The sequence below is a fragment of the Emydura macquarii genome, unplaced genomic scaffold (assembly GCF_026122565.2).
Source record: "Emydura macquarii macquarii isolate MOO-44397 ecotype Brisbane River unplaced genomic scaffold, CSIRO-AGI_Emac_v2 contig_1551, whole genome shotgun sequence".
NCBI classification, from domain to species: domain Eukaryota; kingdom Metazoa; phylum Chordata; order Testudines; family Chelidae; genus Emydura; species Emydura macquarii.
Window position 1 is genome coordinate 21,619,339 of NW_027131688.1, and position 24,423 is coordinate 21,643,761.

A 24,423-nucleotide genomic window follows, 5' to 3' on the forward strand; every position below is an offset into this window, starting at 1 on the left:
GGTAACTTAATGGATGTATCTTATTTCATACATGATACACAGCAGAAAAATTAAGAAAATTATAATTATTGTGACTTAAAATCATTAACTTTTTTTATTTAATTAAAATACCTTGCACTTTTTTATTTTTACATAAGGTGCAGAATTAGGAATACCTTCCAACAATAAATATCAATTAGGAATATAAAAATAAATGCTAGAAGACAGATAATAAAAGTAGATATAAATTCTGAAAGACATTTTGGTCATCTGCAAAAAAAAGCACTAAAAGCATGCAAACATATGCTGTATATAGGTTCTTCATGTAGCAGAGGGCCTAAGTGTCAAAATTAATTTGTGTTTTTAAATTTAACTTGCTGGTTATATTAATTTTGTCATTCAAGCAAATTGTGTAAAGTATTGTACACATAGATTATGCTAATCAGTTTTTAAAAATTTACATAGTTACACAGAATGATTTTTGAAGAACAATAGGAAAAGTTAGGTTCACATTTGTACAATTACATCATTTTACTAGACCAGTCTGAATAAGTCACAATGGTTAGTTATTTAGCCAAATACGACTTATCATTTGTGAGAATAAGTATGAACGCATTTTGAACAAGCATGTACCCTTCATTCAACACTTTTGCATGGTGCCTTTTTTACTAGTAAAGTTAAAATTTTGGCAAAGGTTAATCAGATCTGTCTGTGACACTAATCAGAAAGAACATTCAATAAAAATGTATCTGTTTACCTAAACAGAGTATGTGTTGATACACAAAGTTTTAAATTTCTGCTTTCACATACATGGCTCTTTATAAAGTTAAAATGCTCTTAATCTCACTCAGCTGACCTATTGATAAACTGTCTAATTTTAATTACTATGTTTTTTCCATGACCACTTTAGAAAAGACTTTTCTCCCACAGAAATGAGAGAAAATATTTCTAAAATGTCTTTTGGTTAGAAAAAGATAGCTGATACTTTACTATTAATTAAACTGATACCAAGATCACACAGTGCAGCTACTGGACCCTCCAGCAGTTGTTTTGAGCCAGGAACCTTTTGGGTTTTATAGGTAAAGTTTATAGATAAAGTTTTTGCCAATAGCAAACCTTGGCATGATTGAAATGCATAAATTTGACGTTTAATAAAAGGAACAAATAGCAGCACAGGAAACCACAAAGCAATAGAACAGGAATAAATCTGTTTCAGAATAACCTGTTCACTCAAAAATAATGTTTTTGTTCTTTCAGAAAAACCTGCACTTGTAGCTGGTTATAGAAACTGCACCGATTTAATAACAAGGTGCTTTTCCTTTTAGCTGGGAGCTGGTCTTGATGTGTATGTTCATTCACAAACAGTTCACTGCACAATGGTGCCAGGTGGATACAACAGACAGGGACATGCAACATTGCTTTAATTCACTTGGCATGGCAGAGTAAAAAAATCTCAGGTCACAAGTCCCAGCTAGACATAAGTTCTACTTTTAGTAGAAAACACTCCAATTCCCAACATCCCTCTTTTAATTTAGCCTTTCATTTACATTAAAGTTTTTCAAAAGAAACAAACACTATAACCTCTGTTTACGCAATTCTGAACAATCAGTTTTCAGACCACATTTCTATACATGTGTCTTATAAGAGAAGAAAGGAAAAGGTACTTATCATCAGTCTTGTCTGAAACCCTTGTTTGCAAAATAAGTACTTACACAAGAGGAAAGTTACAAATTTTAAAAGCATTTTTATTGCAGATTTTCCATATACAGTATTAGTGAAATTGTTTTATTTCTAGGATCAGTTATATATCTGTTCCCCCACTGATATTTAACAAAAACCTAACATTCTTAAGATGAATATATGTTAATCTTTTCTAAATACCTGGGGATTTGATTTGGCTAAATTTTCTATTTTAACCCATGCTTCTTCTCTTTCCTTCGATTTTAGTTTCTCTCTGCAAAAAGAAAATTTAAAAACAGTGGTAACAGATAAACTCAGTGAATTTATAAGTTACAACTCATGTACTATTCTTAGAAAGAATAGTGAATAATTGGCTATTTCACCTGTTTAGATGCCTCTTCACACAGTCCAAAGTACCAAATTTTTGATGGACAGCTTGCCCATATACATATCTAAACCATACCACATTGTTAGGTGTGAGACCAAAGCTGAAAGAGTTGTGATTCCAGGGCAACATCAAAAAAAAAAAAAAAAAAAAAAAATGACAAGTATCTCAAGAAAATAAAGACACTTTATTAAAATAAACTGACTGGCATTCTCACTTTGTGCACAATCTGTTTGCTGGGCAATATGTTGCTAAAATATTTGATTACAACCAAAAAAAGCTTCTGCATTTAGAGCGGTGTATAGTCTGAAATAAATTTGGCTTCTAGCTTTACAATTTGAATTCTATACCTAAACTGTAACTAACAAATGATTAAAAGTATTAAGATATCACTGTATAGTGTCCTGATTTCTACTGTTCTAATTGCAGTCAGTTTATTTAAATTTAAGTAAAATAATCAAATCAATAAAAAAACTATTTAAAAATTGAATAATACTTCCTTAATGGAGAAATACTTGAGGAAAACAAATCAAGGGAAAGGGTCTAGTTACCGTCTAAACTTGTTCGAGAGATGTACATTTAAAGGTGACTTGCAAAGTGTGTTTGGGGGGAATGAGCTTGTATCCTTATGACTTTCCTCTGGAGTAAAAAAAGGCCAAAATGGCCTTTGAAAAGGAAGGGGAAAATGTTTTTTTAGCTTCTCTTCTACCTCAGAAAAATCAGAATTAAGTCTTATCCTTCGTTTTAGCTGAATAACTCCTTTGCCAGAGAAGTGGCATGAAATCCTGGCTCTACTGAAGTCAATGGCAACACTTCCACTGACTTTAATGGGGCCAGGGTTTCAACACTGGAGTGGGAGTTCTCAGTCTTCAGATGACAGAGTAGGAGTTTTAAATATTTGACAGTGTCTTCTCAAGTGGTTGGATTAAATCAACATCTCTCTCTTCAGATGAATTTTAATTTATAAGCAAAAATCTCTCCTTCAGTTGCTCAGGATTCAGCATCTTGTCTTGACTCAGTTTCAATCAAACAAAATAAAGGCTTTATTTTCTAATTTAAAAAATAAGTACAATTTTTTTACTAGGAAAAAACCACCAAAAACTCAGTCCTTTTTATACATCAGAGAAAGAAACAAAAAAGATACTCTTTTTTCCTCCTTTTGCCAGAATACTTTTAAAATTTGTCTTATACTACATGTTCTAGTTCCCTTTCACATAAATTTACAGAAATAACCTATATACCAGCATAAGCTCCTATACCCTAGTATAACTGAGGCCACGATAGTGGGGTAGGGAGGGTTGCACTGATTTCAGACAAATATAGTTAAAACAGAACAAAACTACGGCAAATTTGCTGCCCTCAGATCTTTTTTTTCCAGATTGATTGAGCGGCAGTGAAGACATGCTCAATCGATCTGGAAGCCGATTTACTAAAACCACCTCTAAAAAAAGTGTAGTGCTACATTTCCTGTCAGCGCAGTGCACTGGAGACAGCACGCTAAAGGGAAATAATGAAGTTGACGGGAGTTACGCAAGCTAGTCTGAGTAGCTTGTGTAACTTCTGTCAACTGCTGCCATATTTTGCTGGCAGTGTAGACCTGCCCTCTGTGTTGCTAAGCCCTTAAGGACTGCTACAGGAAGAAATCATGGTCATTTCACTTTTCAAACCCCCCAAATACTCCTATGCTGAAACAGAACAACCAACAATAGTTTTCATTTCTATAGTTCCTTTAATCAGGATCTAAAACACTTTACAGGCATTAATTTATGCCTCAAACCATCCCTGTGAACATGGATAGTCCTTTTATACCCATTTAAACAAACGGGGAAGTGGTAGCACACAGAAGTTAAATGACTCAAAGACCATACAATTCAATTGCAAATTTGGGAATAAAAGCCAAAAAAGTTTGAGCTTCCAATCCCCTACTCTGTTCACCTGACCATACTATACTTCTTTCCTCTTTATCAACTATTTATGAAATAAGTTCCCATTATTGTTCAGTCTAACAAACAAAGGAATCTCGTCTTCTCCTTTTAAATATAGACCTAAGTTAAAGATGAAATTAAACAAAATTAAATACTTCACTTTACATATGGTTGTGAGGAGTGTGCTACAACATAGCTTTAATACAAGCATATCGCATTCATCAATGCCTTTATGACATATGATATAATAATGCCCTGTACATATATGCACATGCATATACTCTACAAAACAATGCTGGAGGATTCTTAAAAGTATTTTTTTGGGGGGGATGTAGTGGACAGTTGGTGAATAATGCATGCTAAAATAAAAGCAGGATGTAAACTAGTAATCATTCTCTTCCGCTGGACTTTGGACTGGTGGTGTCACAATGACTTTGCAGAAAGATGGCCGCCAGCAGCAGTATTAGGTTAGGACTACTATTTTAAACACTTAATTTTTAATTACAGTTCATATATGCTGAGAAGCAAAAGAGTCTCACCATGTGAATTTTCAGATTTCTGTGCTGAATAAAACAGGCACAACTTTCTTTTAAAGTGAGAGTAACTTTTCAAAGTAAGCAATGAACATTCTCTGAACAGGTTATTGTAGAATAAACTGAAATGTTAATATGAAACTTACTTCAGTTTTTCTGCTTTAAATTGTTGCGTGCAGTCATCAAACAGTTTTTGGTTCATCTCCATGAATAGTTTCAGAGCATTGTATATCAAGCCATGTATTGTCCTATAAGTAAAACTGGGTTGAAACTCACAGTGCTTTATCACTTTGTTCTGGTCAACAACAGCTAATGTTTACACAACTAGAAAATTACATTATTTTAGAATACATGAAGACAAAACTAGCTAATGGAAGTTTCATTTTAGCTACAGTATGGCTAATACGAATTCTAAATCACTAAATGTTTTAAGCAGCTTCAAATACAATTTACTTACTCTATAGAAGTATTTGCCACTTGTTAATGAAAAATGTTCTTTACAGGTTCTAATTCTCCTTCATATAACATTGTGCATCAATATAGGGCTGGCTTTAGAAATTTAAAAGTTGATACAATTTTAATCAAAATAGAAGTATTAGAAAAAAATTAAAACAGTAATATGGATCTCAGCAGGTGATTCATTTATATTGTCAACTGACTGAAATTCTGGAAATATTTCTATAGTGATATAGAGGAGTCTGCGTAATGTAAAACTTATTCTGAAAGCATAACTGCATCTATACATATATGGCTGAAAAATATAAAATATTGAATCACAATAATAATAGGACTCTTTCAAACTGATATAAAACAGATTAGAAACAGCATGAAAAACAAAAACAACAAATCTTCACCTGCATTAGATAGCACTCACTGCCAGGGAAGTTAAAGTTTACTCTATAAAAAGTAATCTATTAAAAGTTACCAATCACGAGAACTGAAAATAAATCAGTTACGTTGTTACTTTGCATCATACACGTGGGTTACACAGTGAGTATGGGGCTATACTGGATTCCATGTATTCACTCATGCTCAGGACAGAATGGATGGCCATAAGTGAGAAAAACAACTGAAAGTAATCTGTATTTACTATCAGAACATGAATTTTTTTTAGGATTACAGTTTTTCTTTTAAAAGTAATCCATATTATTTTTTTAAATCAATATATCAATGGATTATCTGTATCCAGTTATGGTAATCAACCACTTTAACAACACACTTCCCTCGGTATTCCTTTCACTGAGGTTAGTGGCAGATTCATCATGCATTATTGGCCAACCCATCAGTAGTCCTTACTCCACTGCACAAGGCTATGGAACAGCCACATCACCAGCTCTTGCACAGTAGCTCAAACAACGCTGTTTTGCAGCTGAGTAGCTGCAGAATGGAGCTGACTAGGAATACTTTTATGCTTGAGTACTTGTGTGGATGGAAAGGGAAAAACAGCTTTTTTACAGGAAAGAGTCCACCCTCTCAAATGCCTTTCAACATTTCCTGGCCCTCTGACAGCGGTATGACATTTGCCCTCACTCATCAACATTCATGTTGGCAAGGTCTTGGGAGAAATATTATCATTGTGCATGATTATACTGTAGCCACCACAGGCAATTCACAAACACAAAGCATTTTAACCCAAATTGTTTGAAACTAAAGTGCAATACAGTTAGATAAGTAACATTAACAAAATTTAGAAAGTACTTTAAATATAGTAGTCAATATATTATTTGTATAAGAGTCTCTTACTTGTTCCAATGTGTCTTTGAATTCCTGTACAAGGATGGAAACATGATGGGCAAAATCTTTGCTGCATTGTCACTGATTAAGCTCATAATATACTCATTATTCCAGTAGTATAGCGCTCGTTCTGCCACCTGAAAGACATGAAGGTAAGCATACTATTTTATCCATCTTGCAATTAGCGTTTACATACCATAAAGTTTGCTAAACAGAACTAAAATTAGGAAATAAAATGGCTTGGAGAGAATTTAGGATACCATATATTACTATTAAGTACCAAAATATTTTAAAATTACCATCAAGAAATTCAAAATTATGGTTTACTATTTAATCTGGGTCAGAACTGTGTATTTTACAAACATAAGGCTACAAATCATTCTTAAGAAACATGTGCTTCCGCTTTATCTATGATGCAGGCAGCACATTCACAACAATTTAAACAGCATCCATATGAAGTGCTGGCAGCATGACACTCTCCTTACATTTAAAAAAAAAAGATTCACAATCAAGAAAGTGGGTGCCAATCTGGTACTCCTACAGCAGCACTGCAGCACAGCTAAGAAACTTAAGAACTGCTGTGATCCAAAGACTTCTTGATGCCAACTGGCAGAAGGCACAGAGGTACATAACAGGGATCCCATGGGTTCATTAAAGAATGTCATGTAAGTTCTCTAATGAAAGCTTGTCTCATACTGGTCATCAATCATTGCGAAATGTGTGTACGGATCATATGTGAAGAGCTATGTATATATATTAAAAATTACGATCTCTAAGACCCTGTCTACACTTCTGGGATTCGGCAGCACTCGACGGGCGTTACGCAAGCTACGCAAAAAACTTGTGTAACTCCCGTCGACTTCTCTGCTCCTCTTCTGCGCGCCATCTTCACTGCACTGCGCCGACAGGAACCGCATTCCAGTGGACGCAGCGCTACGCCACTTGCGAAGCTGGTCTTAGTATGTCGATTTCTGGATCAACTGAGCAGGTCTTCACTGACCGCTCAGTTGATCCAGAGAAATCGATCTGACGGTGGCGACTTTGCCGCCGTCAGTGTAGCCATAGTCATAGCCTAAGTCTGGTTGGTAGATCATGGGTTGAGCATTCCAGAGGGACACTTGGAGGTCTTAGGGGTTGGCGTGTCTTCCTATTGCTAACCTGTACAGAAAAAAGTAGGCCTGTGGTGGCCTGGAAGGCAGGGCTTGTGTTGCCAGGAGCTGGTGGTTTAAAGGAGCTGAAGAACAGCAGACACAGACAAGACTTCCTCATGCTAAGGACAGGTGGTGGTGAAGTGCCTCTCAACCCTGGGTACTCCGGGAAACATCAAACATTCAAAGATGGTATGTCTGATTAGACAAACTTCTTCAGGCAGGGGATGAAAGACACTTGTCTCCATGGTGGACCACTGTATATTGTATATCATACAGTAGGAGTCTGTTCTAAGTCAAATGCTAATGAAGATCTCGCAGAGACTTGAGAAGGAAATTAACAGGGAGATAAACACCGGGAGTAACCCTATTTTCCAGTAAACATCCTTCATCAAGGAAGGAAACTGAAAGTGAGATTTGCTTCATGAAAAAGGGATCTCAGTCAGGCTTGGCTGAAAACGCTGGGAAGAACTTTGGGTGAGAAAAACTTCCTTAGTTATGAGAACAACTGGTTAGTTAAATTTAATCTCTGGAAAGAGTTATAATTTTGTTTTATATGTAATCATTTGTTTCCAATATTCTCATTCTTTATCACTTGAATCTCTTTTCTCTGATGATAAACTGATTCTTGTTTTCACTAGAGATATATCTAAGTGCTGTACGTTAAGAAAAGTGGTGATCCTGAGTTGAATCTTACAAGCTGGGATGTGCTGTTCCTGTGGGTACAGATCTAAAAGCTCAATGACTGGTTGGTGGATCATGGGTTGAGCATTCCAGAGGGACACTTGGAGGTCTTAGGGGTTGGTGTGTCTTCCTATTGCTAACCTGTACAGAAAAAGGTAGGCCTGTGATGGCCTGGAAGGCAGGGCTTGTGTTGCCAAGAGCTGGTGGTTTAAAGGAGCTGAAGAACAGCAGACACAGACAAGACTTCCTCATGCTAAGGACAGATGGTGGTGAAGTGCCTCTCAACCCTGGGTACTCTGGGAAACATCACAACTGCTCTTATCAGCTATGGATAGCCTATGTGCTGCTATCTGGAACAGAAGGGAAAGGTTAATAAATTCTGGTCCAATTTCACAGCTGCACTGTACCCTGGAAACTAGGAATGGTCAGAAGCAGGAGATGTTAACAAAACTCAAGCTCCAAATAAATCTTGGAGACATAGGCTCAGACTCGTTAGAGAGTCCATCTGCAAAAAGGGAGCCATATTATAGCAGGTTTTCTTTAGAAATACTGTAAGGTGAGAACATAGTAGTTTTCCCATTGTCTTAAATCTTGAAGAAAGTTTCTTAAAGAAATTTGAAAAGCATCTAAGCATTCTAAGAGCATCTGCTCAAAAATAATTGGTAAATACATGGAAAACTTAAAGCCCCGCTTAAGGAGGTGTGGATCAGCAGATGACTAGGATGAAATCACCAAAGTGCAGCTCTGCATTAACCTCATTATTTTATTTAGCAAGACTTTCACTTTGCTGTCTATGGCTCTTCAGTCAGATAACCTCTATTAAATTGATGACTGTTGAAATATCTTCCAAAATGACAACAGGAATCTTAAAGCTAAGGTATCAGTTTGGTTTTGGATATGTTGAGAAAATTACAGAGCAAATCATCAGACGTTCCTCCATAATCCAGAAGTATTTTTCAGGGAATTAGTCTTAAAACAAAAATCGGACACAATGAAGAGCATAGTGGGAAAAAACATCAAGCCATGGAGGAAAAAGGAGACAAAAACTTCTGAGTTTCATGTGGTGGATAAGAGGTTAAGATTACAAGAGAATGACTTTTACAGGTGAAGAAAATGCTTTCTCAGGAAAACAGTGACTAGTGAGGTCTTCACTAGTTACAAGCAATGAAATACAGTCACTGCAGACTGAAACACTTTGAAAGCGAAGTCAGAGCTCTAAATATCCATATACTTTCTGGTGACAGTCACGGCTCGTGGCAATTGGGGGAGGTCCCTGATGATTGGAAAAAGGCAAATATAGTCCCCATCTTCAAGAAAGGGAAGAAAGAGGATCCAGGGAACTACAGACCGGTCAGCCTCACCTCAATCCCTGGAAAAATCATGGAGCAGGTCCTCAAGGAATCCATTTTGAGGCACTTGGAAGAGAGGAAGGTGATCAGAAACAGTCAACATGGATTCACCAAGGGCAAGTCATGCCTGACCAACCTGATTGCCTTCTATGAAGAGGTGACTGGCTCTGTGGATGTGAGGAAAGCGATGGACGTGATATACCTTGACTTTAGCAAAGCTTTTGATACTGTCTCTCACAGTATTCTTATCAGCAAGTTAAAGAAGTATGGGTTGGATGAAATGACTATAAAATGGACAGAGAACTGGGTAGAGCATAGGGCTCAACGAGTAGTGATCAATGGCTCCATGTCTAGCTGGCAGCCGGTAACAAGCGGAGTGCCCCAGGGGTAAGTCCTGGGGTCGGTTTTGTTCAACATCTTCATTAATGATCTAGAGGATGGAGTAGATGGCACCTTCAGCAAGTTTGCAAATGACACTAAGCTAGGGGGAGTGGTAGATACCCTGGAAGGTAGGGATAGGATATAGTGACCTAGACAAATTGGAGAATTGGGCCAAAAGAAATCTGATAAGGTTCAACAAGGACAAGGGCAGAGTCCTGCACTTAGGACGGAAGAATTCCATGCACAGCTACAGACTGGGGACCAACGGGCTAGGCAGCAGTTCTGCAGAAAAGGACCTGGGGGTTACAGTGGATAAGAAGCTGGATATGAGTCAGCAGTGTGCCCTGTTTGCCAAGAAGGCTAATAGCATATTGAGCTGCATTAGGAGGAGCATTGCCAGCAGATCACGGGAAGTGATTATTCCCCTCTATTCGGCATTGGTGAGGCCGCATTTGGAGTATTGTGTCCAGTTTGGGCCCCCCCACCACAAAAAAGATATGGACAAGTTGGAGAGAGTCCAGCGGAGGGCAACAAAAATGATCAGGGGGCTGGAGCACAATACTTATGAGGAGAGGCTGAGGGAACTCGGCTTGTTTAGTCTGCAAAAGAGAAGAATGAGGGGGGATTTGATAGCAGCCTTTAACTACCTGAAAGGGGGTTCTCCAGGGAGGATGGAGCTAGGCTGTTCTCAATGGTGGCAGATGACAGACAAGGAGCAATGGTCTCAAGTTGCAGTGGGGGAGGTCTAGGTTGGATATTAGGAAAACGTTTTTCACTAGGAGGGTGTTGAAGCACTGGAATGGGTTACCTACGGAGGTGGGGAATCTCCATCTTTAGAGGTTTTTAAGCTGCAGCTTGACAAAGCCCTGACTGGGATGATTTAGCTGAGGTTAGTCCTGCTTTGAGCAGGGGGTTGGACTAGATGACCTCCTGAGGTCCCTTCCAACTCTATGATTCTATGACCTTGTGGAAAATAAAATTCCAGAACAGTTATACTTAAAAACAGAGGGAGCGCTTAAGTTGACTTGAACTACAGAGCTCCAAGCATGGCCCTAACAGTCAGACACACAAAAGAAGCTGGCACACTGATCTCTTGTAGGGAAACACTGAGGCTAGCATTTACAAAGTGGCTCTGTTATGGGGTATACAAACCCTACATTGGGCCCAAAAAGGCAATTCTTGGCCCAGGTAACTCTGTCACTCCAGACCTGCAAAGAATGCTCTGACTAGAGGAGCATGTTAAAAGGTGCTCAGAAGCCCAGATAAAGGTTGGTGAATAGGCTGCAGGAGAAAGGAATACTTCTCCAGAAAGCAAGAGAGAAGAGTGAGCCTGAATGGGGACCAGAGTGGTTAAGGCTCTCAGGCAGACCGTTCTTTAACCACCAACTGCTTTGAGAACTTGCAGGTCCAGCAGGGCTCTGCTTCTTTGGACTCTTTTTTTGTAGTGACTGACTGCTTGGCTATAGGGGCCATGCCCCAAATGAAGGGATTTCTAGGTAGGAGTAGCCCAAGGAAGCAACTTAGATTCACTGTAGGGGACCTTGTGAAGAGGCAGGGTCCAGGTCCCCCACTGCACCCCACAAGGGCCTAGACCATGATATGGGTGGAAAGCCAAAGATCCCTGGTTTAAAGTCACAGGAACCTCCACTGTCCTGAGAGGGACACAAGGGGCTGGAAGGTGAATGCAATAATCATTAAGTCACCTGGCCCTCTGAGTTCCCTATCACAGGCTCACTAAAGTTAAGCACCTAAATATGTGCTATTTTTTTTCAGCATTTTTAACACAGTAAAATCAGTTATTTTAAAAAAGTTTAGTACATATATATCTATAACGATCAATTCACTAACAATGTAAAAATCCTAAACTGAAGATTTGATTTTATGATTTCCTGGAAGTACAGACCTGGAAGTGTGGACTGGACACACATTTAGCTAGTTGTCTAAAAAGAGGCTCCATAACTTTTACAAATTCAGATGGTTCAATGACATCTAAAATTTCCTCTAGTTCATTTAAAAACATGACTTCTTTTGGACTGTGAGTCTTTGGCCAGTATTTGAGCAGTGCCATCACCACCTGTAAAAACAAAGTTTGCAGGAAAAAAAAAGTAATTAATACACAATTTTCATAGCAACATTTTAAATATTTGACTTCTGTTTTTTCACTAAACTAAAATGGACTGCTTACAGGAATTGTCATCATAAAGAAGTACTTCTGTTATTGTGTTAACTAAGCATAAAGAAGACAGGTTACTTATCTTGTACAGTAACTGAAATTCTTCGATCCCTGAGTATATTCCACTCAAGATATGCGTTTTTTCGCTAGCGGTGTCCATTTTCTGTGGCTGTGCCTTTGTCCTCCTCATGTTCCAAGCTGAGGATTTAAGGGGCAGTGTGGACCAACTGCCTCTCTAATTCTCTCTCTACTGCAAATAACCTTAAGATAATAATCCAAAACAGAGGGGAGGGAGGGCAGGTAGTGGAATACACATAGGTACCACACACCTGGAAGAACTCCAGTTACTGTATATAAAGACATTCTTCTTTGAGCAATGGTCCCTATGCATGTTCCACCCGAGGTGACTCACAAGCAGTATTCACTCATAAGGAGGGTGTTAGGAACCCTGCTGTACTACAGATTGAAACTGCACTGCAACGAAGGATGCACCTCACGCCCAGTGTTGGAGAATTTGAAAGTATAGTAGAACCTCAGAGTTACGAACACCAGAGTTACAAACTAATCAGTCAACCACACACCTCATGTGGAACCGGAATTACAGAATCAGGCAGTTCAGCAGCAAATTCTGTACAGTACTGTGTTAAACATAAACTGCTAAAAAAAATAAAGGGAAAGTTTAAAAAAAGATAACAAGGTAAGGAAACTGTTTCTGTGCTTGTTTCATTTAAATTAAGATGGTTAAAAGCAGATTTTTCTTCTGCACAGTAACGTTTCAAAGCTATATTAAGTCAATGGTTAGTTATAAACTTTTGAAAGAACAACATAACATTTTGTTCAGAGTTACGAACAACCTCCATTCCCTTGTGACTAAAGTTCTACTGTAGTGTCCACATATGCGGTCTGGTTTGACTCATGCCTCCAATCGAGGAGATAAAGGGCAGGATGGACTGATCACCTCTTCAGTTCCTTCTCCAGAGCGAATCAGAAGAGATCCCAAGCAGAGGGGGAAGGAGAGCAGATAATGGAATATAGATAGGGACCACACATCTTGTAACCAGCGGTTCTTCAAGTAAGTAACTTCCTTTTCTTTGAGTGATGGTCCCTATTGTATCCCACTGTGGATGACTGACAAGCAGTACCTAAGTAGGAGGAGGGCATGAGGATGAGGACAGTAGGGGTTGAACAGAGAACCATCATCCCAAAGGAAGCATCAGCAGCCAAGTCCTGTACTAGGACATAATGCCTTGCAAACATATAGATGGAGCACCACATGGCCACTTTACAGATATCTAGGAGAGGGTACGTCCTGAAGAGACACTATATTTGTTGCTTGAGCTCTAGTGAAGTGAGCTTGTACCACTGTGGGGGAGGGATGTTCAAGAGCTGAAAGAGTAGAGAGCAACCAGATATCCATTTGGAAATACTCTGGGTGGAGATGGTATGTCCGCTCTCTCTGCTGTAGCAACAAACAGTCTTGGGAACGTCCTAATTAGTTTTGCTCTCTGCAGGTAAAAGGCTAAAGCTTGTTGAGCATTGAGGGAGAGGAATCTACATTCTTCTGCAGATGCTTGCAGTTCTGGGAAGAATACAAGTAAGTGAATGGATTGGTAAAGGTGAAATTCCATAACCACTTTAGGGATAAATTTGGGGTGTAGGTGCAAAGAAATTTTATCTTTGTTGAACACAATGTATGGAGGGTCTGCCATTATTGCTCTGAGTTCACTGATCCTCCTCACCAATGTGATGGCTACAAGAAAGGCGACTTTCATGGCTACAAGGAAGGCAACCTCGACCGCTAGATGGCCCCCAAATGGTGTACTGGGGTCAGGAGGTGTTGGGGCTTAATGATTCACAGCTCTCAAGCTCACATAAAAAATATTGCTGGGTCAGGGCCTAGAATTGGGATGATGAGGCCAGTGTGGAGGGAACAGGGAAACAGGGAAACTTTTGAATCTTCTGCCTTTCATGCAGTGGTTCGTACAATCTCTGATGGTAGAAGTGCTGAGTCCTATACCTCAATGTGGTCAATTGGCAATGGAACTTCTTCTTAGGGGCAGTAGGCACACATCTATCCAGCGATCGAAAGGTCGCCCTACCGTCCTTCGGGGTACGTGAGGACTCATCCATCTTCTGATTGAAAAGGGGAGACTCACTGAAGGAAAAGTCCTTAATTGTATTATATATCTCCCTGGGGAACCCTGATGCATAAAGCCAAGACTCCCTTTACATAGCAATGGTGGTAGCCATAGTTCTAGAGGAAGTATTGGCTGCAGACTGCAGATTGGAGAGCAATTCTAATAATTAACTTTCCTTCCTCTATCAGAGCTTGGAAATGAGTACGATCCTGCTGTGGGAGGCTATTGGCTAATTCCTCAAATTTAGCACAATTCAGAAATCCACATTTAGCCAATAGTGCTTGATAATTGGCTATCCTGAACCAAAGACTAAAGGACGCGAAAACCTTCCTCCCCAGTAGATCTACACATTTATCCTCCTTGTCTGCAGGAGTAGATCTGGAATGTTGTTGCCTGGACCTTTCCAAATTGGCCTGAACCACCAACGAGTTGGGAGCTGGAAGAGAATAAGAATTCTGAACCCTTATTCAGGACATAATACTGTCTCTCCCTCCCTTTGGGGATAGGAGTGCAGGTGGTGGGTGTGTGCCACTCTGTCCTAGCCAGCTCCAGTATGGCTTCATTGACAGGGAGGGCTATTTTTGTAGGTCTAGAGGTGTGAAAGATGTCCAAAAGCTTGTGTTGAGGGTGTTGGATCTCTTCTAGTGGAATCTGAAGTTCCCTGGCAACTGGAAGGTCTTGGAACTGCCTGAAGTGATCGGGGGTAGAAGAGGGGATGCTGAAGTCACTGCTTCATCCGGCGATGATGATGGTAGTCTAGCCAGTTCTGGTGGAACCGCTTGAACTGTAGCATAATACTCCATAGTACTCTATTGTTCCATGGATAAATTTGATGGTTCCCTTGGAGGAGAAGCAAGGAACAATTCCCTGGCAGATCAGATAGATTCTGAAGGGGGTACTGGTCCCAGGTTCCCCAATATGGTCAGTAGGAAGGATCAATAGGTGGTTATGGGGGTCCCCATGGCATAGGGTACCGGTGTCTCCGAGTCGGGTGAGGCCGTGGTTGGTCCCAGGGCCGTGCAGGTCTCCTGGGAAATGGATTAGGATGGTACAGGAGGAGCCATTCCTCTGACGATTCGAAATCTCTTAAGGAGGAAAAGTCTGATTTGGGTTCCACTTGACGGTACCACTAGTGCCATTAGAGAGGTGTTAGTTGTGCATAGAGGGAACAGGGAGGGCAATAGGCTCCATCCTGCAGGCAGGTCTCTTGGAGGAGTTACACGCTCCCTGGAAACAGAGGTTCCCGATGGAGGAGGATATTCTGGATCTGGGACTGCAAAGGTGTCTTGTGGCATGGCCACGGATCCAGATCTTCCAGGTTTAAAGAGGACTCTTTCTGGCACTGATGCCAGCGATGATCACAGTATCTAGAGGTGGTCGGTCTTCGTCGGTGCTGGAGGGTCCTGGGTCTTATGAGGAGCCGAGGAAGGTGGTACCGACGAAGCACAGTCCGGAGCCAACATAGCCCAATGTTTCTGGGCTTTCTTGTCATGCCTATGGGACTTAGGACATACTAAGTCCTCATGGGCTGAGCGGGTGAAGAATTTGCTTGCAGGCATGTCCGATTTCTTTGAAGTGGACTTAGAGGAAGACTTAGTCCCATGCTTTTGAGAGTGCTTCCGAACTTCCTGACTAGGCCCTGCTGTGGAGACTGTGGGGGTGGATTCTCCAGCATTGGAGTCAGACTTTGCAGCAGGAGGTGCACTTCTTGATGATTCAGGCCAATTAATAGAGGGGATTTTCTGGTCTGGGTCTGATTGAAGCTTTGTGGCCCTCTCCATGAGATGCTTCCAGAGACAAAGTGCAAGCTCTTCTCGGATATGGCTAGTAAAAACTAGCAAATACTGCACCAAGCCATGATGTCAGATTCTCCCAGGCAGCAGAGGCAGCATTGATGGTCATCACTGAATGAGAAGGATCATGGGCAGGAGGCACACAGTTTGAAGCCTGGAGTTCTGGGCATAGTCTGGTACTCGAGTGGAGTACAGGATGGGGTCCCCCATAGCCTAATTTAACTCTAAAAGATACTAAAAACAACTAAAACTACTAAATCTGTAACGGTTATTAAGAACTATTAAAACAATGAACTATTTAATACTGTTTTTCAAAACGTCAGAGCTGAGGACATTAAAGGTTTCAACCCGGACCATGCAGCAGTGAGAAGGAATTGAAGAGGCAATCGCTCCACCCCTGCCCTTTATCACTATGGTCAGAGGCACAAGGCGAGCCAGTGCACTTGTGTGGACCAACGGACACTACTTTCAAATTCTCCAAAACTGTGCGCATGGTGCACATGAAAACAGTGGAATACAATAGAAACCATCACTCGAGGAAAAAGGGGACAACAAGCAGACCAGGTCAGCAGGATTATAGAGGAAAAAACCCTGCAATACTGCACCTAGCCACAATGTGGCGCAGCAGTTGGCAAGTCAACACTTGCCACACTGCCAGAGGTAACAGGGAAGGGGTGGGGTCCTGATGGGCTGGGGTCAGACTATGGACTCATCGTACAATCCATGAAGAATATTCTAAAATTGAACTCATGGGGATTGATGGGCTTGGTAAGAGGACTGACAGATACTACATTTGGAAGAGTTATGAGCTTCCCTCGGGCAATACAAGCATGAATCCTGGTAGTTGCTTAATGGGAAGGCCCGGAGGCAGACCACACAGATCTTGAATTCTGGGGTCTTGGGCATACTAGGCACCCTATACAGGTGGGGGGAGAGGGGGCACTCCAGGCTCCTGAGACTAACTCCAAACGATCAAATAAACTTATCTAAGAACAGGTAAAACTATTTACATTAGACAAAGAATGCTAGATAAAGCTGTGGATTCTGAAGGGTTCCATCTCAGACCATGGGTCGTTGAAAGGAACTGGACTGGTGATCGTTCCACGCCCCTCGACCCCCCTCCAATAACCTCAGTTCAGAGCACAAGGAGGACAAGGGTGGAGGCATGGACTGATGGACACTGCTAGTGAAAAATCTTCCAGTCTCAGGCACATAAACCATATGTATACGTTGAGTGGAATACACATAGGGACCACCACTTGAAAAAGAACCAAAGTTTCTTATCCCAAACAATCAGAGATCAGGCATGTTGCTGCATCATGGAAATTACTATTCCCAGACAAAACACGTGTTACTGAACTGTCGGGTTAAAAAGTGCTACTCCAAACATGTATAGTTATGTATGTACTACTCCAAACATGTATATTTAAAAGAACAGTATGAAAGTCAGCATCTAAGGGTAAAGTAAGTAATTCAGACACCAAACAATGTCATTAACAGACCTATAGGCTGGAAATTTTTGTCTGTGCAACACTAACACAAGTCTGGCCCTGAAGGGACACCAAGCTCCAAAGTTTGCTTTTTTGTTGCTTTCATACCTAGGACCTGATCCTCAAAATCCTTACTCATGGAATTCCAGGTTTGCAAAATGAAGTCTCTAAATTGTAAAATGTTATTTTTGGATAAAAGACATAAAAAGTTCACAGATGACTGCTGTGAATATATGTGACTTTTCAATGCCAAAACTGATATAACTACTATTATCACCACCATCCTCAGATTTTCCTTTCATCATATTTATCAAGGGTTTAACAGGCAGACCACAAAACATGTAAGATAAAAACTTAAAATTAGGAAAATATTGGTTTTGGGAAGGGGGGGGGGTGATTACACACATAATACTGAATATACTGAATTGTTGTTACTTGGTAACGATTACAAGCACCTTCTAAAATTTAAAAGAAAGTCTCAAAGAACAGAAATGATGGCTTTCTGCATGCTGTTGCTTCAGTTAGAAATGGCATGATGTAGGGCAGTTTGCTCAAGCCTTTCTGATTAAGAGTAATGCATTCTAGTGGTTTTGATCATTAAATACTGAGATGAATGCTTTTGTTATGGATGAAGATTTTTTTCAGATGTTTCTCTCTCCAGTCATCAATAAAAAGCATAGTTCAGATATTTTTGTTATATAGTTATGCAAACAGAATTTTTCAGTCTGTGGCCGTGTGTCATGAATAACGTTTTAAATTTGGTGTCAGAAATAATGTTCTTAATATTAGCTAAGGATTTTCATGTTATTAGATGTTTCTTTTTAAATAACGTGTAATTATATATGACTGGAATAGCATTCCTCAACCTGTTAGATAATCTCTTTGTTAGGGAATTTCCACATTTTTATATAAGTAATAAGTTTCTACATGTGTGTTTTGTAGTTTAATGTGAAAAAAAACATAGCAAAGTGTGTGAGGTGGAAGGGGAGGAGCAACGTAACTTTTTTGCCTATGTGTGACAGAGAGTATGGAAACAGGAGCTAAGCCAGCACTCTGGTCACTGCAACTCTAATTATTCTAGAGCAGACCTTATTAAGAAGAGCTGTGCCTAATTGATGGGCTGAGGAGAACTAAGAGACTAATTAGGCCATTAGATAGATGATACAAAAGGCACAGGAAGGAAGTGGGGAAAAAAGGGAAGGAGAAAGAGAGGGAGAGAGATCGCTTTCCCCTGGCTTGCCTCAGATGCAGATGGCTCCCTAGGACTGTAGGGGTGAGGCTATATAGTGCATAATGGTGATGGAAATTAATATTGTAAATAAACTGCACCAGGTGTTTTACCAGCAAAAAGGTCTCAAAGCTGTTTGTGGACTTCAACAGAGGTAGGCGCAAATGGGCCCTGTCACATGATAGCATCCAGAAAAAACTACTCCTTTGTCACCCTCAAACTGGGACTGGGGTGATATCAATGCTTTGGTGCCTCTGTGCCAATGCATTATCTCCAGCTGTTGATCAATAAATCTTGCACCAAGGGACTGAAACATTGACAGTGTTCCTAAAGCAACACAGCTTCCTATCATGTATCAATCTTTGCAATTCACATCTACAGATTTCAATGACAAACACACCTGTGCCTCATTTAAAAACTTGCTTTCTTTCTCCTCTCCCCTTTATTTCATTCTGCATATTTTGACTTTTCTCTAGAAATATACAACAAATTTTAAATATTTCTATCTTCTCCACTTATCTTTTTTTTCCCCCATCAGATTTCTCTCCAATACCATCTGTTCTCATGTAAGTGTATTTCCTTTTCTTTTTCACTATATTTTGCCATTTTGCATTGCATTTAATTTTATCAACATATATTTTAACTTCATTTCTTCACGAGGTTCTTTTTACCTTGTGCATATTCTCTGTCCCTCCCCCTTCCCTTTTCTGCATTGGGTCCCTTTCCAATTTCACCTCTCCCACTTCTATCTTTAGTTTCCCTCTCCACTTCCTGCCACAGTCAGATAATAATAGCAAATACTATGTGGAGGTATTCTGCGTCAGGATAAAGATGTCCAATACCTCTCTCCTGGGAAATGCCTCATAAATTAAAACCTCCTATTTCTGAATGGCTAAGAACACCATTTGCGTGTGCAGTATTGTTTACCACTCAGGTTGTGTGGCCAAAAATCCATGAAACTCTAGGAAAAAAACCTGACAAATAATTTTTGACAGACATCTTTACGCTTGTACTTACCAAAATATCAGAAAAATATTTATACTATATTTTAAGAATAAAAATTTGCAAACAAATTATTTACTTCAAGCAAAAGTTAACAAGATGGTAGAAAATAGGGCTTAGCATGGAATACTAGCATCAATCTTAACTACAGAGCAACTACCAATGCCTCCATAGTACAATAATATTCTAGATTAGCCCTCGACCTCTCTTGGGCTCAGCCTAGCAGTTAAGCCTGAAGATTTTTTATTTTAGTGTGGCTAAATGTTCACTAGAGAGATTTTGTATGCCCATAGATCGTTACTATTAAGTGAAACTAGGACATTACTACTAGTGTGGCTGGAATAATATTTTCTTTGAAAATGGACATACAGAACAGAAAAACAGGGTGTTTTGTACTGTACTCTGAGTAATAGTAAAAAAAATTATTACTTTTTTTTAAAGAATCATCTTTTAAAATGTGTACAGACAATGTACATATACAGATATAATTTTAAAAGTTATGAGAATCTTTAACTATAGCCGTTCTATCAGACAGTGAATTTTCCTTTACATCTTATTAGGGAAGTGAAATAATACTTCAAATTTTTCAGAAGGGAGGGAAGAAAAAGGCAGAGAGAGATGGGTGGAAGGAGGAAAACTGTTATGAAAATTAACTAGCAGGTTCAAAATCTACCCACTTTCACCATGATTATAACAGGAGGAAACATTTTATTTACCTTTGGGTGAGTTAGCAACTAGAATTTTACAAGGTTGACTTATCACGTTTATCAATCCTGTGAGGTGATCAAAATGCTAAGCTTTCTAAAATATTTAATAATGTGAATTCTTGTCAGATGTAATTATTCTGATTAATCAGGTGTACTAGATCTGCTAATTTTACTTAATTGACATTGACGCAATGAAGTAAAAATTGCTCACTGTACCGTTATTGGAAAAAACCCAACAATACTATCTTAGTGAGCTAGCTCATTCCAGGGATCCCCCAAACACATTATTAAAAATATATTTCATTAATTAGAAGTTTAAAATACTTTGCTCTTATTAATAAAATCAATTTATTGTCATGGAATTATTATTTTTTTTTAGGTGTAACAAACAAACTCTGCAAATCAAAATGTTATTAATGCTTCAAAATGCATTAATGTGATAAAATATTAAAATAAACTTACTGGTTCAGTAAGCGTGCTGTCCTTTTCTAAAAATTGAACTACACAGTATGCCAACTAAATAAAAAAGAGAAAGGGTATATTAATATTCATCATTAAACCAAACAAAATATTTCAAGTTAAGCATATACCATGTACAAATTTTATTAACGTTAAAAATTGAGAATATTTCCAAATTCAGGGAAAAACACCTTCAGCTATTAGATATAGTAAAAATACTTGAATAATTTTTATTCCTGTATTTTTCAGACAAATTTAAACAGCAATGGTACATCACACTTCCAAAGTATCAAATATAATATTGTGAGTTACAGTAGATCTTTAACCATGTTTTGACAATATTTTACTTGACTAACATCCCACAATTATTTTCACATTCTTTTCTGCTGGCTTATGAACATACTCCGCCTCTTGTTTGTTAAAAAAATAAGTTCCTTAATGCTGTTTCTTGAAAAAAGCCAAGACACCTTTATAATCGCACATTGTATAGTTTTTTGCCTCACAAAAAGAGCAACTTACACTGTTGTAGTTTCCTCTTCCCCTAACCTACAGTGGATCGGTAATTGAATGTGGTATGTTTCCACCTATTAGAAAACACAGGTAAAAATACTGGGTCTTTCCAGAATAAACATGGGAGCCAACATCTCTCCTATACAGCCAGTCATGGTTCTTTCTATGAAAACATACAACCCTAAAAATATGAGGGGAGGAGGGTAGTATCAAGATGCAAGAAGTGAAAACTGATAAAGATGCCAGTAAGTAATTTATCTTGTTGAAGGCCTCCTCTACCCCCATCCTATAATGAATCAGAGTGCACAGACATGGCAACTAGTACCAACTTAGAAAGAAAGCTTACCTCAAGCTGCTGCCTAAAAATGCTCTGTCCATATGTGGCCTCTTCCTCTGAGAAGAGATTGACTTTATAGTAACACCCAAATATGATAAATATTGATCAGGAAGCAGCTCTACAGATTTACTGGACAAATGCCTCAGCCCTCTCTGCTCAACACACATTGTAGGCCTCTGCTCAAATGCCCTGTTATATCCTCCGCAGGGGTTATCTTGTATTCTTATAAATTAGGCAAATATGATTCCAAAGCCAACTTCCAGTACTGAAGTATGGGAGGCCCTCTCCTTTGTTAAGGCCTTTGACATACAGAAATAACTGCTTATTAAAGTCTAAAACTTTCAGTGTACTGCAAATAAAAATTCTGCAAGTGTCCAAAGCATGATTTTCTACTTTACCAAGACCTTGGTTTAGAGGAAAAAACTTATTAATATGCATCTCTGAGTTAGATTAGGAACAAACACACAACCTCTAGAACTGTGGTTCTCAACCAGGGGTACACGTACCTCTGGGGGTACACAGAGGTCTTCCAGGGTGTACATCAACTCATCTAGATATTTGCCTAGTTTTACAACAGGCTACATGAACAGCACTAATGAGGTCAGTACAAACAATGCCTTGTTTATACTGCTCTATATACTATACACAGAAATGTAAGTACAATATTATTATTCCAAAATTAAAAATGAGAAAGTAATGAGAAAGTAAGCAATTGTATTTTTATGTCTGATCTCATATGCATCATCAACCCTCCTAGTAACTTTACCAAATAAGAGAGTGCTTTCACCAAGAAGGATAACACAGGAGCTTGCAGTAGTTAAAATCTGCAGGGATTTATCACCACCTGGAGAAACAAAGTTACAATCCATTGGGAAAATGAAGTTTTAAAGGCTGGAGAGTGAAGCTTTCTGAGATTCAAACAATTTAGATACAAGGGTGAGATCCTGGCTTAATCCTATCCATTGGTCTCTGGTTATGGAAGGAGAAGATATGTGGACTCAAAAATCCACTCCTAAAGTCCCCCAAGCCTTTAGCAGAACACCAACTTTTAAACAGTTTATAGACCCTGATGTAAGTCCTGTAGTGGAACCCTTTTAGCTCTTCGATTGTCAATCAGTTCCTGGGCAGAATCCTTTTATCAAGAACCTGTGATGTTCACTCTAAAGGCAGTAACACTGAGTTGCCCTTTGGATGAAGGAGAACCAACCCTATTGACAGTTTCCAACACAGAGAGCCAGGTTCATAATGTCTGAGAAGAGTGTCATAAAAAAGTCTCTTTTATATGCTCTACTGAATATTAAAAGTCAGAGGAATTATGTAGTCCAAGTCTCTCTCCCAATGCACTGAAAAAACATTCAAACCAGTGAGTTGGGCCACTGAAAGAAAAAGCTGGGTATTTTTGCTCAATCCACTGATGGATGACTCTGATTCTGAGAAATGGACTTGACAAGCTATAGGTTCAGACTCTTCCAGGGTCTGCTGGCACAATCCATTCAGACACTGTCTTTATCCTGTAAACAAACTACTCTGATGGAAGCCAATCATTTTCATCCAGTGCAAAAGCCCAGTGCTTCTGAAAGCAGAATCAAACTTTTAGCATGTCCTATTGCACTGTACATGAAACCTCCTGAGCAATGGATTTCAAGCCTGGAACCTCACAGATGTGAGATTCAACAATTTGGACAACTCAGAAAGGACCCCTACAGGCAAAGAGACTAGAGGCAATCCTGGCTGATCCTATATCGCAAAAGTTATTGCTTTCTGTACTCCAGGTAACAACTGTACAACTGATGGAATGAGAAGATCCTCTAAGCAACTGAAAAGTTTCCACTTTGCTAGAAAGAAAACAATCAAGTCACTCACAGGGAGGCCAAGAAAACAAAGGGTTGGGAAACCAGAAATGTGGAGAGGCAGATAGAGAGATCACTTCAGGCAGCATGATGTGAAGAACAGTCCTGATAATGCCTGCCAATTAAACTTTTTAAAAAGGCATATGCTCCATGTGGTGACTGAAAAGAGTCTATGTTGTGTTTCTGTAGTGAGACATTTTTCTTTTATGAGCACTAAAAACAGCCTTCCTATCTGACAGAGGCAAAGACTAGATTTTTTGTTGCTACTGAATAGGAACTCTTGGTAGTTCAAAGTCTCCCTGACTCAGAGCAGAGCACAGGAAGACGAAGGGAGTCTAAAGCCCAAAAGACTGAAGAAAAGACAATGGGGTTAGAACAATCTCTTCAACTGGGAACCTGGTCATACAAGAGAGAGGAGCAGTGTGTATTAATCCATGAGTTGCCACATCTCTCCTTCCTTAGTGGGGATGGCAAAGGAAAAGGCTGATCCCATGGTGCACACTACCTAAGATGTTGTTCAAGAGAGTTGGCAGTTTTTCAAAGAGATATTAAGGGCAGAAGAGCAAACTATCCCACTACGTAACAAAGATAGAAAGTATGGCAAGAGACGACCCGGGCTTAACCAGGAGCTCGTCAATGATCTGAAATTCAAAAAAGGAATCCTACAAAAAGTGGAAACTAGGTCAAGTTACAAAGGATGAATATAAACAAACAACATAAGTATGTAGGGACAAAATTAGAAAGGCCAAGGCATAAAGTGATATTAAACTAGCTAGAGACATAAAGGGACACAAGAAAACATTCTACAAATAAATCAGAAGCAAGAAGAAGACCAAAGACAGGATAGGCCCATTACTCAATGAGGGGGCAAAAACAATAAACAGAAAATGTAGAAATGGCAGTAGTGCTAAATGACTTTTTCTTTCAGTTTTCATTGA

General features: G+C 39.3%; 1 protein-coding gene across 6 annotated transcripts in view; it reads right to left on the reverse strand.

The window, feature by feature from the left end:
* PPP2R5C (protein phosphatase 2 regulatory subunit B'gamma) overlaps window positions 1-24,423 on the reverse strand; it is a 234,919-nt gene that overhangs the window by 17,578 nt on the left and 192,918 nt on the right. For all 6 annotated transcript variants that reach the window (XM_067555048.1, XM_067555043.1, XM_067555042.1 and 3 more), the window contains 5 exons: window positions 20,792-20,845; window positions 11,702-11,872; window positions 6,246-6,373; window positions 4,649-4,750; window positions 1,861-1,933 (listed from right to left, as the gene is read on the reverse strand). In XM_067555048.1, coding sequence (XP_067411149.1) covers window positions 1,861-1,933; window positions 4,649-4,750; window positions 6,246-6,373; window positions 11,702-11,872; window positions 20,792-20,845 — 528 coding nt within the window. The remainder of the gene's footprint in view (window positions 1-1,860; window positions 1,934-4,648; window positions 4,751-6,245; window positions 6,374-11,701; window positions 11,873-20,791; window positions 20,846-24,423) is intronic.